The following is a 14,263-nucleotide window of genomic DNA, read 5'->3' on the forward strand; positions in this document are numbered from 1 at the left end:
TTTGCTGATTCGCTGATTCGAAGTGTGGACATTGATGGTCAAGACCTCTCTTCAATGACCTTTCTATGGACTCCTTCTCTGTTCATGTTGATTGCTAAACTCAGTTATTTGAAACACATGTCCTGCGCATTTTATATGACGATAGCTGGCTTTTATCCTAAAGAAGACAGGATGTGCCAAAAGACTGATCTATTGTATGTAAAATAAAAAAGATGACATCTGAGTTATGTGTGTTTGACTTCCACTTGTGATCTTTTAAACATATGGAAATACCATTACAGTTAAAAGAAAAGGCCAACATTATATTCTGGTTTGCGACATTATCACATGATGGAATAAAAACACAGGAGCAGGTCTATCATCACCCATTTTTTGGAAAATATTTTGCGAATATTTATTATAAAAATATAAATGTTTCCACTACAAATCATTTTACATTAGTAGACAAGGCCATCTACATTTGCACACGTAAACTCTCACACAGACACACGGGTCAGTCTTGAGACAGAAAAATGAGGGATCTGGATATAGGGTGCATAACAGTATTGCTTTCTCAGATGTCCCAGGTTTATAAAGTAAGTCAAAAACCAAAACACAGATAGCACTGACACATAATTTACTGTATGCTACAAAAAACATCAACATTGCGCTGTATAATGTTAACAAATAAATAATAATGTCATCATAATTGCCTTTTTATTGTAGAAAAGAAAGAAAGCAGACAAATATAATCCAAGATAACATAAAATATAATACAGATGATTTTTGTCTCTTTTTTAATTAAAAATGTTGCACAATTTTTTTTATTTATTCTTTTATACATACAAACATTTGTACAAAGAGGGATGGCCATGTACATATAGTGGGATCTGTAGCGCTAGTTGCTATCATGATGATGGTTTACATTATGTACATGCTAATTAGAACGCATAGCAGCAACAGCAGCATCCACAGGTAGACCAAGTAAGAGAGGACTGACTGATGCACTGAACAGGGCTGGGTTTCCCAAAAGCACCAGAATCCCCCTTTTCTATCAGATAAGCTCAGTCTTTACCAAGGCAATAATAATTTCATTCAAAGTGCTCAAATATTGTCTAGTAAGTGCTTGGATGAAGCTTAAAGATAGAGCCCTCATAGTTAAACCTTACCCATCAAACAGCACAGCATACCAAAGTGCCAGTTTAGAAATACTGGATATGTGTTGCACTGAGGGATTGGCCTGATGACATTGAAGCGGGAGACAAACCTCTGTAACTTTTGTACTTCATAGAACAAATAAGTACCTCTAACTTCTACGGTGCCTTTAGGAAATCCCATCCCGGACACATATCGTACTAGAAATGAATCATTTATTGGAAATGTTACATCTCTTTAAGAGCATTTTCATAACTTGTTTGTTTAGGGCAGTGATGAGAAAACCCCATGCCCCAATGAGAACACAGAAAACGGACTTTGTTGAACATAAATCAATACTGGAGCTTTTTGCTTGGTGATCCCACCCTGACCCAACCAAACTAGAAGAGGCACTCAACCTTTTGCATTTAAATCACCCCGGTTTATGGATTAATTTCATACTAGAACAAGTTTATTTTAGAGAAAGTTTCAGATCCCAACCCATTATTATCCCAACTCGACACATATGGCCGTTTTGCCAGGACCCCTTGGAGTCATATGCACTGGGAAGCCCTACTCCAAACATAGGGAACACATGGTTAACATGAATTTAAACAAATCTAATGTGGTTAGTTTTTGGGCAACAAAACCTCTTGAGTATGGTTAGTAAAAAATCATGGCTAGGATTAAAATAAATAAAGGGGACACAAAACTGTCTCCTGGGTGAAAGTCCCATCTTTGTTTGACCCCTTCCAGAATCCCGACCTCCTCCCTAACCGGACTTTGTCACTCTTACTTCTGGAGCATGTGCTCTGAGCGTCCAATGGGTTTACAGTTGAAATCCTGATGCCTCAGTATCAAATGCCTCTGGGCCTTGACAAAACAGTGGTATTTGACACCCTGGGAATGAGAATGGGCTAGGAGATCCTGTATGGCTTTTGTTAATAAGTTATGGACTGAACTAGAACAAGCCTACAACACCCTCAGATCAGCAGTGTTGATCTCTTCTGTTTAACCTTCTAAACTGATTGTACGCTGAGAATGATTCCCACTCCTTAGAAAGATACCCGATGCCGTGTGGGGTCAATGATGTTAACCTGTCTTACCTGAAGAAAAAAGCTCAAGGACAAACTCAAGCTTCTAGTTTTACACTTCCGCAACATGAGAAGAATGTCTGAAGCAGAAGCCTGAATGACACCACTTCATCTTTTTTAATTTCTAATTTTTTCCCTCTTATAAATTTCTCTCTTACAGTTTCACCTTTTCTGTCTTCCTTAACCTGCACTCTCAATTCCTGGTACTGCTCCATTCCCTCGGTCTGTTTCCCCTTGGTAGAGAAAAACAAATAACGTATACATCCTGAGATTTCTCACAAAGGGCATTGGGTTGAGTGAACGGCACTATAACTGTACAATATATGTTCATAAGCACATAGAACATAGATGTCACCATATAAGAAAATGCTGTGTGTGAAGTGTTTTATAGCCCCTGTACCTTCAAAGCACAGCCTTTAATAAATTGTATATGTGATAGACTCATGGCTTCCATACAATGAGACTATTTAACTGATTATCATAATTATTGCTGTTATGTGACATGTCTACTGAATGCAAATGTTATAGGTCAGAGCTACTGGGTAAAATGGCTTGGTTAACGTCTAGGTGTGTCCCTACTAGCTCAGTTCCCTCATCGATAGAAACAGTAAATGTAGGTAGTTATATAACAAAATCTCAAGCCTCAGACCTCATTATTCCAGGAAGGGTTCACGTCCATGTGAGCTGCTGCTGTCTGCCATGCTCTTCTACACAAGACATCTCAGCCATTTTCCATTTCACCGCCTCATTCCACAGGCTGCTTTATCAGGCGTGGTGGAAGGAGACTGTTAGCATGCCCGTCCCCTTTTTAGCTGTAAAGACAAGGCTATACTGTCCAGGTTAGCCAATATTGGAGAGCACCGGCTTTATGTTAGTCCAGTCCTTGCCCTGCAGCCCAGTCCAGCCCTAGTTTGTATCCCTGGCCAGGTCCCCCTGACCTCCTTGGCTTTGCTTTGCTCTCTCTACCCTCCTATATTTGTCTGTAAGGCATCTCATCTTGGGCATGGAGGGACGGAGGTTCGAAGAGTCAGCCAGTTAACAAGCTGGCAAGTCTGCACTGAACTCTTTTCCCCTTTCTCTGACAGGGCTTTATATCGTCTTTCAACGAAACAACGGAAGCCCGCAATTGAATCAGATCATATTTTTCCTCCGTTTCGATCCGTTTCCAGTTTACATATGAAGCCACTGTTTTAGACAGTGATTAGCAACCACACCAACGGACAGGTCTCTGGTGTTTTGACTCTGTTCAGTTCTTAAACAGGTACTGGGCCATTCTTGGTGTGAGAATCTAGGGCTTTGAGGCTGCTCACGATCTTCTTCTGTGGTCCTACGATAGTCACGCCAACCTTTTTCAGATCCCTGGTTTGTGAAGGATAGAGGGAGAGAGAAGGTGGAGAGGTCGAAAAAAAACAGACACAATCAGAGGGGGACATGACGGAGGGGAAGATGGAAGGAAAAAAAGATGGAAAGTGTGCATTAGTGCTGGAGGATGTGATACCCATGTGACATTTAATGACATGTTCCTGGTGCTGCTCCCTTCACTTTCCTGGGCATCAGTCTATCACAGAGGACTACATTTCCCAGAAGGCCACTGGGCTGCCACATCTCTGAAGGGGTTCTAGGGGTGGAGGGGGTTGTTGCTTCCACTCTCCATTACTAACAAACAGGGAGGAAGACCTATGGGGCTACACTGACAGATGCTATTATGACCCTGTCAGTGGAAGAAATGGCACTGGAGGGCCACAGATGCATAAAAGACCTAGTCCCATGCATTGCATTAAACTGGATTTCTTGACAGGGTAGGTATATGTATATGTGGAGAGGAGCAGCACTGGTACATGTGTAGAATATTACAGGCTGATTCAGATACATCTGTGAAATTACTAATACTCTCAGAAGCTCCTAAAGGATTAGTAACATGCATTCCGGTGTAAGAAAACAAAAATATTACCTAAGAGCTACAGTGTCAGTTTCACATTTTATGCATCATACACATCAAATACACACATCAGTTATTCAGCTCAATTAAAACATCAGGCACTTTTTGAAACAGACAAAAACAACAACCTTAAAATTCAGAGTATATACAGAGCATTAGCATTGTTATTATTTACAGTACACAAGAAGTCAAAGCACATGTTAAGACTCATCTCTTTGGCCCATCACAGATTAACAGTGGTGTTGTATTAGTAGAAGCAGAAGAGTTGCAGTCAGAGTGGCAGCTTTACAACAACAAACACTTTCGGCTATTAAAGACATTTTAGTGTTATTCAAAAATGGCCACAATGAGATTTGTATTATTCAGATGCAAGCAGAGCCTTTAGTTCTCCAAAGCAGCCAACATAGCAGACATTTAGAAACAATTTGACCAGCCAGAAGGGACTGGAAATTACGATAATCACAATATTGCTTCACTCTGTGCCACAATGTAAAGGGATAGTTCACTGAAATTAAGTAATGCTTGAAACGTAAATTGTACGATGCATTGCCATTTTCATGATGCTTAAAATAATCAAAACTGAAGGTGTTTTGCCTTTTGTTGCAGGAACAGCACCAATATGCCATAGAAAGACAATTTCTAGGTTACACTAGTAATGCGCTATACTGTATGTGTCTATGCAGTCTGTTGTTACATTTTACATTTGTTTCTAATTGCAGCTTACAGCTAACAGCTGGATGAAAATTAAGCTATTAAGTTATAACTGAATATCTGCTCACTATCCCTTTAAAAGTTTGACAAGTGAAAGCCCATCAGTGATTCTTGAAGTAGGCCCCAGGTGGGGGTAAGGTCTTTGTCCTCCACCCACCATCCAGAGCCTAAGGAGGCGGAGAGGAGCTGGGCGTTAAAGAGTGGTGATTCCCATGGAAGGCTCCCATTCTGGGCAAGTGGCCGGTGTGACGTGGACCTCGGTCAGAACCACTCTACTGAGACACAGCCAGGCCCAGAAACATTATCACATAACACTGGATGTCATTAACAAGTGCTATCTATAATGGTATCTGATGTACATTTTAGTTGCAATAAATCAGGCTAAATCTTGAGGCTTTACCTATCAAATGTAAATTGCCGCTAATGTTAAAGTCAGGAAATTAATAACTTTAACTCCCAGTTTGTTAACATGGCAGCAAATTATCTCAAAATATACAGAAAACCAGATATGTATTTGTCACTTTTGAACATTTGAGCAAACATTTCATCTTAGCAAAACAAAATCTGACAAATAATTAAAAAATAACAGTTAAAGCTAAAAAGTTTAAAAATATATATATATATATATATATATTTCAACTTAAAGCCATGTGTAGTTAAGTTATTATTTAACTTGGCAAAAACTTTTTCCAAGTATGTCATGGGATTTCAGGAACCGCAAGTTTTATTGTGTATGTATTTTAAACTTTAACACACAATAATTAATCTTTGTTGTGCCTCAACCCTGTTCAATCAAAGAAGCAGTGTTTTCATTGTCTTCACGATAGTTATAATTAGCATTTTTGAGAAACATGCTCTCCTCATGATAGGAGAAGCATTAATTAACTTTTCCTTATCTGAATGACATTAGTTCTTTTATGTCAGGAAAGCCACATGAATCAAGAACAGTAATAAAATAAGAATACACTGAACTACTGCAACATGAAACATATGTGGTATGACCATAAATCATATGTTTATATACTAAGGAACACAAACACACACAAACCATCACATGAAATGGATTACCAGTTGAAAGTATCTCTCTGCAATGTGTCACTGTGTCAACCCACCAATTCTTATCATCCCAGCCTATAACCTCTGCAGAGTATGGTATTCTTCAGTAGAGTCAAAAGTGAATTCAGTTTTTTTGTGAAACAAAACCACCCTTTTTAACCACCATATCACATCTAAATACAGATGGTCAGTCATTATCTCATTTATTAATTCAAACTTTGAGTCGCTGAAAGAAAGTGGAAAATGGGTAAAGTTTGGGTACCAAAAACGATTGATGGGTCTGTCCTGATTACCATAGCTACAATATGTGGCTGGACAAGGAAATGTCAATGTTTTGTCAAGCAGTTTAAATCAAGTTCATCATATCCTCAAATACCTGAAATGAACTTTGTATGCACTCTGTCTAGATGAAGAACACTGTCCAAATGATGCGATATTTCCTTGTCAATCCATTCCATCCTCTTGAAAACAGACTTCAATTACTCCAGGAGATGAGTCAGCACACTGCCGCCAAGTATGATTACTGATCCTCAGAGGTCAGATCATTGCCAAGCCTCGTGCTGAATATCAAGGACTAGATTAAGACTGTACAAATCAATAGAGCAATCTATATTGAGCCATGCATAGTCTCAGCCAAGGCTGCTAGCCTCGTAGCTGACCTAGCCTTGAGTGTCTTAGCCTCAGCCTTCAGTGGATTAATATACTACAGTGATCCAATTTAACATTTTGCTACAGAAAAAGCATCATAGACTGATAGGATTGCCTTTGTGGGATTACTACAGTGTGGTTTATCTGTTAGTGAACGTGGATTTCCACTCAAGCTTTTTTTCTTCTGTAATATGTTGACTAAAGACAACTTTTAATAGTGAATAGCATTTGAAAAAATATAGCTTCTGTATGGTACCCCTGAGAAAACAGAAACAGACCCAAGCTACAGTTCAACAGAGAAAATATACGCTGAAAAAGAAGTAACCAATATTTTTTTTTAAGTAATTATTATTCATTCATTCTTATTATCATACAAAAAATATCTTCAAAGGAAGCTGCACTTTGCCTCGTCTTGTTCCTTTATTGTCTTTGGCCTTCGATACAAAGCATCACTTTTCCAAAATTCCTTAATTTTAAAAATAAAGGTACACATCATGCACTGCTTCTTTCAAACATATTAAGCCCAACAGGGTTAATGACCAGACTGCTGGTCATTAACCCTGTAAGAAAGCTGACATGAGTTACAGCTTTCTGGAGCACTGCCCACAACTCCTAAACCACCTTCGCTGCTGACATCACCAGAGTGAATGGTTGCTTTGATCACAATTATTAGAAATGTCCAATTATTTACCCGGTCACATTCCACATCAATTAAACCAGCAGCAGACCTACAGCGAGGAAGAATAGAAGAGAGAAAGACTGAAAAAAAAAAAATCTGCGCTTTGACTTTGACAAAAAAAGAAAATTACAAAAAGATATAAAACTCCCAGTCTATTATCACCTTGTTATATATTTATAATTCCCTTCAGTCTGCCAGTAGAGGACTCTTGCCAGAACCTGATCCATTATGTCAGATTATTTTTTCCTGTCAGCAGAGTCACACCTGTAATATCTGTCTACTAACTCTCCTTTATCCAGGGACATTGATTCACTAAACCCTGTGCTGTGACAAATACCCTGACTCTAATTAAATGTCCCACCAAAAGTCCCTCCTACTACGGAAATGTACATGCTCAACATCTTACAAATACAACACTTGTACACAAACTAATTTTTTAGGATTAATAATTGCTGGATAACAATAATTTACATACATACATAAATACACACATTTTTCACGTCCAAGACCTGTCAAGAAGTCTCCACATCATAAGAATGAAAACATGAATCATGAATCGTTTGCCAGGAGCAGATATTTTTGGGAGAACACATTAAGTATCAGTATCAGTATCAGTAACACCTCTCCTCCAGTCACTGACCAGGCTTTGTCATATGGTCAATTTGACCTACATCTTCTTCTCACACCACTCCAAACTGGTCATATAGGGCTGCTTGTCATCACCCCTTGGTGTCACTTTTTTACACTCCCTTTGGCTTCTTTTTTTTATCGTGCTTGGTTAGATTTAGGGAAAGATAAGAACAAAATAAGCCCTTATGTAACATATGTACATTATGTTAGTTAAGTGTGTTACATAAGTAAGTTAGCTTATGTAACTTTAGTTAAAATAAGACAGTTTTGACTTTTGGTTTCATATGGGACACGAAACAACGATATCCTGGGTGAAAGTCCGATGTCTGGTTGACCCATCCATCTGCCCCCCAACCTCCTCCCTATGCAGACTTTAGCTCTCTTTATCCTTGTTTGTCACTTTTTATTCTATGTCATCTCACAGCAACATTCTTTACATTGGAGTTAGATAAATCCGTGGTGTGTCTAATGCAGATGCGAAATGGTGTCTTTTACCAGACACTGGGGGCCACTGATTAAGCGGCCATATTTGACAAGCTGGGAGTGAGAATGGGTTGGTGTGACACAGGTCAACATACTCAACATACAGTATATCCTGCAATGTGTGCTGTCCGGCTGGGATTTCTCCAGATTTGGCTTCTAAATAGTTTTCTGACAATCTTTGTTTGAACTTTGCTCTGCATTTTAATGCTTCACAGTATAGAGGTTGCCTTGCATACCTATTTGACAGCTATGCCTTTATTTGCTCTTTCAAAGGCCTCTCTACCCTTTTATCTTGTCAAATCTTCCCTCTTATTCCCTCCCTCAATAGTTTCTCTTTTATCCTTTCTCCCTTATAGAACTCACAACTCTTCTCTTCTCCTCTCTCTCGCTTTCTTTCTTTCTTTTTCTGCTTCCCTACGAAGCTCTCTTTTTCTTTTAATGATCTCACCTTCTCCCTCTGTGGTTTTACTTGAAACATTGGGAGCGTGGCAAAAGGCCTGTCATAATGAATTACCATGAGTCATCTGGACACCTTTAGTAAGGGCTCTATAGCTTTCTTTACTTACTAGACAAGCTTGTGTTTGTGTGTGTGTGTGTGTGTGTGTGTGTGTGTGTGTGTGTGTGCGTGTGTGTGTGTGTGTGTGTGTGTGTGTGTGTGTGTGTGTGTGTGTGTGCGTGTGTGTGTGTGTGTGTGCGCACGTGTGTGTGTGTGTGTGTGTGTGTGTGTGTGTGTGTATGTGTCTTCACCAAGAGTCTCTTCAGATTCTTGGGCCTAGCCACGGGTACAGAGGCCCTATAAACACTGCCGACATGAATAGGCAGAGCTTAGTGTGTGTGTCTCTGTGTGTGTGGTTGTCTTACTCAGTGGAGGTCTTGGCCAGGGTGTCACAGGAGCTGTAGCTGACCCCAGAGAAGGCCTCTTTGCAGGGTAAGGTCCTCATTCCATCCATCCAGTCACCCAGCGTCCCCATCGAGGGAACCTCTGAACTGCTCCTGTCCAACAATAAGTTGGCTGGCCTGAGGGGACACAAGAAAAAGAGTAACATACAAACATTAATGGACTATTAAATAAACAAACTTCCTTGGGTAATGACCTGTAACATATTTAGATAAATATGGAGTTCATAGTGTCATTTCAGAAACACAAAGGCTGGACACGATGTCAGCAGCATAAGAAGCAGCAATGTTTGCCTCTGCCCATATTATTCTGTTTAAACCCTTAACGTCGTTGATTGCTTATAACTGCCACCAACTACTATTGCTACAACTGTAATAGAGCAGCCAGTACTGCATTCCAAGCTGTGTGAACTGAATGTTCTTCATCTAGCTGTGGTCATTTGTTCACTTGTAACACTAGTAACTGTGTCATGATCATCATTCAATTTAATTCCAACACCCCGAAACAACACACAACTTTTCTTGACTGGTTTGACCATAATTTTAGCCATGTAGATGCTACCAGAAAATATTCTAAATGTTTTACAGATATCTCAGTTGATTTTACATTTGCTGCTTGAAGCTATGATAATGTTCCTGATTTTTGGTGTAACCATGATTATACTGTATGCATAGTTCTACAGGCTGATAGTTGACTACGTGTTAACTATGGTGCATAGTTGTACACAGTCTGTTGGTGGAAGGTTATAATTTCTTTGGCCCGTGTCAAGTCAGTCAAGATTAAAAGTAAACTAAAATGTCATGACTTTGTTGACTAAAACTGGACAAAAACTATGACGGGATAAAAATGAATGAAATGTCACTAAAACTAAAAAGCATTTTCTTCCAAAGATAAAGACTAAATCTTAAATAGCTACCTTAAAAAACACTGCAAATATGTTTAAGGAATAAATTGTGTCTACCTTAATTATATTTACGCACTTGAACATGTATAGTTTACTATTCTACACATGCTCTGCTCACATACCTATACAGAGCTAAATTTAAACCAGACCTCTTGATCTGATTGAGCAGCACCCATCAGACACACACACACACACACACACACACACACACACACACACACACACACACACACACACACACACACACACACACACACACACATAGTCTGGTCATATATGTCTGTTCCATACAGGGCTTGCCTTTGGGCTTTGAATACAGGGGGGAAATCAAACTATCACACAAAGTATTTCCATAATGTATTTAACATATTCAAGAACAAGATTACTAACAAAAGCAGTATCAATTTCTATCTAATGTCATTACTATTTCCTGCTTTACATGTACCATGCGGCAAAATGCAACATTGGATTTGATTAGACTTGATGGTTTCAATTGGATTAAATCAAATTTAATGTGCTGCGTTGGGTTTTACAGTGCTCAGTCAACAGTAGAGGGTGAAGGAATGACTGCAGGCGCTGTTTTGACTCACTCTGATTTTCTCTCTGATGTCACTACTGATGCTGTGTCAGATACAAATGTGGCATACATTGCTGTGGAAACCTGATCACATCAAGGTAGGAAATGGGAAACCAGTTCAAACCACATTAGGTCAAACTCAGACTCAAAACATAAAGATCAATAGCCAAGGGATTAGTTAAAAAGTGAATTTGTGAGTGACATATAAAACTGGGTTGCAAAAGCTCTTTTTTTATGAGGACACACTGCACCTGTCTTGCAGAGAAGACAAAGGCACCTGCATCAAGACATTCACAAACACATACACATGCACACGAGGGAATAGATTCTTGCAAACGAGGCAAGCCCGGACAGGACAGAAAAAAGGCTAGTTCTCCCTTAGGGAACACTATTTATAGCCTTGTAAATAAACTCATTAGAATACCAGGAAGTCAACCTCTGCCTGACTGATTTGGATTGGCAAGGAGGTTTGGAGTCACTGTGTGGAAATCTAGCAAATATTACAGAAAGCAAGCCTACCTTGAGGGAATTAGGAAGGTGTAATATGATACGGTAGGTAAAATAAATTAGACTGAAACATTTTCTTCTACTAGAATTGGCAAGATAGTTTGCAAGAGGAATGTATGTAAAATTAAAAACACAAATTTATCACAAATATGCACATCCTCAATGTATTCGTTACCTCAAATAAAGAGTTTGTTTTGCTTCATCATGATGGAGAAAACATATAATGTGTTATGATGGTCTTCTTTCACAATAAACATATAAATATTAAAGTGGAATGATACGTTTGTATATCATACACTAGTATTTGTTAATCTTAAGAATGGTACAATTCTTCAGAACGGTTGTGAATGTTCTTACAAGGGAAGCTAGTTCTTCTGTTGTGTCTCCTGCCTTGCTGTTGGATATGAGAGATACCTTATTATAACCTAGACGTATTATCTGTACCCTTCATGTTGATGCCATATATTTTCATTAAAGAAGCAAAACACAACCAAAAGAATATTTCTATAAAAAAATAATCAAACTGCAATCAAACAACATAGACAAAACACCTTAATAAGCCATATGTAGAGAAGAAAAGCAAAATGACAACTCAAATACAGAGAGGGAAAAAAAAGATGCATTTGTAGCTGTGGAGTGGATGTTGTTACAATGATTGAGTCTTTCCCTGCCAGATCAGTGGCCTGTCAAAATGCTGAGGGCCCCCTAGGACCCCTTGGAGAGACTGGTTTGTAGGAAAAGGAGGGAAAGGGGGTGGTTTGCATGAGGGGACAAGAAGGAAGTGTAGACATTAGACTCATTTTGTATGAGAAAAAGAAATAAATGCAAGTTAATACTTTTTCATGTAGAGTGTGGCCTGTTGTTATGGTCATGACTGACTTTTCCCCAGTATACATTTGCTGAGAAACAGCAAAAACACAGTTATATCCAAATTGTCTTATTAGAACTTTTGAACTGTAAGGTTAAGAATGTTCAGTTTTTTTGCAGGAATATTGATCCTCTTCTTTCCTTTCCTGTACCACTTTTCTTGTTTTTCTCCTCTGATCTCACCCTCGCCTTTATCCTTGGTTTTCGTTTCCCCTCTGTGAGATAAACTGCAAATGACCTTGTTTCCCCTCCGTTATCATTTTCTTTGTTTCCTTTGTTGTTACATTTTCGGCAACATCTAACGGCAGCTCAAGAGAAAAGATGATTGGAGAGGAAATGGAGAAACAGAAGAATGCTATGAAGGGGAAAAAAGAGAAAAGAAAGCATCTGTCTGATGGCAGAGGGGGTTTAAAACCCCTCCTGGACTTAACACCATGTAAGAAAGCAGAAAATACCCGCTCGAACAGAAGGAAGTATATATACACCGGAGAGAGAATATAGTCTATACCCTTCTTGTTTTCATTTCCCTTCCCCTTTTTTGCTCTATCTTTCATTCTTTTGACCTCTAAATAACCAGGGCTGTGTAGTCTCTTGTTTTTAGAGCTCTCAAGGGAGGAGCGAGGTGGATAAGGAGAAGAGCTTGAACAGATACACGAGGGTAGGACAAAGTGGGAGGAATTCACTTCTCACTGTGTTCCTGGGACAATTCCCAGAGTGTGTCTGAAGAATAGGCATAATATTGGGCAATTGAATTGAGATTTTGATATGTGGCCATTTGGTATCCAGTATCCAGTGCCTCTGTTGGATGTAATAGATATGATGTTGTTTTAATCAATACTACTCAGGTGGTATGAAGGAAGCTATTAACCTAAATTAATTCAAGTGTGACATTTTGATTTGATTCCAGTGAAGCATGCATGACTCTTACTCTAAACTCTTCATTTGTATTACTAGCTAGCATTTCAGTGTTGAGTTTTAATTTTTAAACATGGTGGTATCTGTATCTGCAGGGACCCTGCCCTCTGCCTGTATTTTCTGTTTATTTTACATTTTGCACTGGTCAGGATATTCATGGGCATATGCAAAGAGCCTTTTGGCCCCGTGTGGGTGTTTAACCCCCAGTCAATAACAGCAGGCAGGGTGAGCCGTTGCCTCTTCTCATTCCCAACCATCTCTTTGTCACGCCCCTCACCTTCAGTGTCTCATACACCCTGTGGCATCTGTATGATACAAATGTGGTGGTATTTGATGATGACAGGTTATTATTACATTGCTGCATGTTTTTGTAGGCTTCTGTGCAACTCCTCTCCCTCTTCTTTACTCAAAAAAGAGGGTAGGGATAGCCTCCACAAGGGTATCATCCTAATGCATGACATTATGTTCTGAATGTTATATCTGCAAATGCTTAGTGCCAGTGTTATATCCCCCATCCAGTTTCCTATACTTCCCTACTTACTAAGCATATACATTTAGACATTTTTAGTTAAACTGTTGTCCGTTTCAATTTGCAGTCCAAACCTTATCCTACAGGCCAAGATCCACACCAACATTGATCTCAGTTCCATCTGCAGCTTTGGCCCCCAGACACAGTCCCACTTACTCTCTCCTAAGCCACTCACCTCTCATTTGTTGTTACAGGTTCACAGAGGCTCGTCATTATTCTTTTTCCTTGTATGGCTTGGGAAAAACTTTTATTATGTAAAAATGCCCTAATTAAATACATCAAAGCAATGCTTTACTTGCTACTGCACATTAATGTTGACTGACATGTAGTCAGAAGGAGTATTGGTTGTATTATAGCAGCCACTGTCATGTTTTGTTGAACACAATCTGTGATCTCCTACTGTATGTCTTAGACACCATGTAAAGCCAGGTAGAAGGTGGCTTATAACCCTGACCGGGCTCCTGTTGGCCCCTAATTAGTCTTTGACAGCCAACCTTGGCCCACTGACCCCAGTCCTCCTTCATCCACATGCAAAGACAGAAAATTCTGACCAGGTCCCACCCCTGAAGCCTCCAGATGCTCTGTTCTAGTCCCAGGCTCTGATGTGGGCTTTGGGGATGGGGCGATGCTCCATTAGCCAGCCGGGACAGCCCTGAGACAAACGAGGTGTGTAGAGTTGAGTGGAGTTGAGTGCAGCTGCTCCCGCTGCGCAA

General features: G+C 39.5%; 1 protein-coding gene across 5 annotated transcripts in view; it reads right to left on the reverse strand.

Annotated features, from left to right (window-relative positions):
- Positions 1–494: 494 nt before the first annotated feature.
- The window catches only part of epha3 (eph receptor A3), a 102,405-nt gene continuing 88,636 nt past the window's right edge, over positions 495–14,263 (reverse strand). For 2 of the 5 annotated variants that reach the window (XM_083921833.1, XM_083921832.1), the window contains exons 16-18: positions 9,215–9,370; positions 5,015–5,129; positions 3,426–3,566 (exon numbers count right to left, since the gene is read on the reverse strand). In XM_083921833.1, the coding sequence (XP_083777959.1) occupies positions 5,051–5,129; positions 9,215–9,370 (235 nt within the window). In that variant the 3' untranslated portion in view covers positions 3,426–3,566; positions 5,015–5,050. Of the gene's footprint in view, positions 3,567–5,014; positions 5,133–9,214; positions 9,371–14,263 lie in introns of all 5 variants that reach the window. The other 3 variants (XM_083921830.1, XM_083921829.1, XM_083921831.1) reach the window with 2 other exon arrangements.

The sequence above is a fragment of the Echiichthys vipera genome (genome assembly GCF_963691815.1).
Source record: "Echiichthys vipera genome assembly, chromosome: 10".
NCBI lineage: Eukaryota > Metazoa > Chordata > Actinopteri > Perciformes > Trachinidae > Echiichthys > Echiichthys vipera.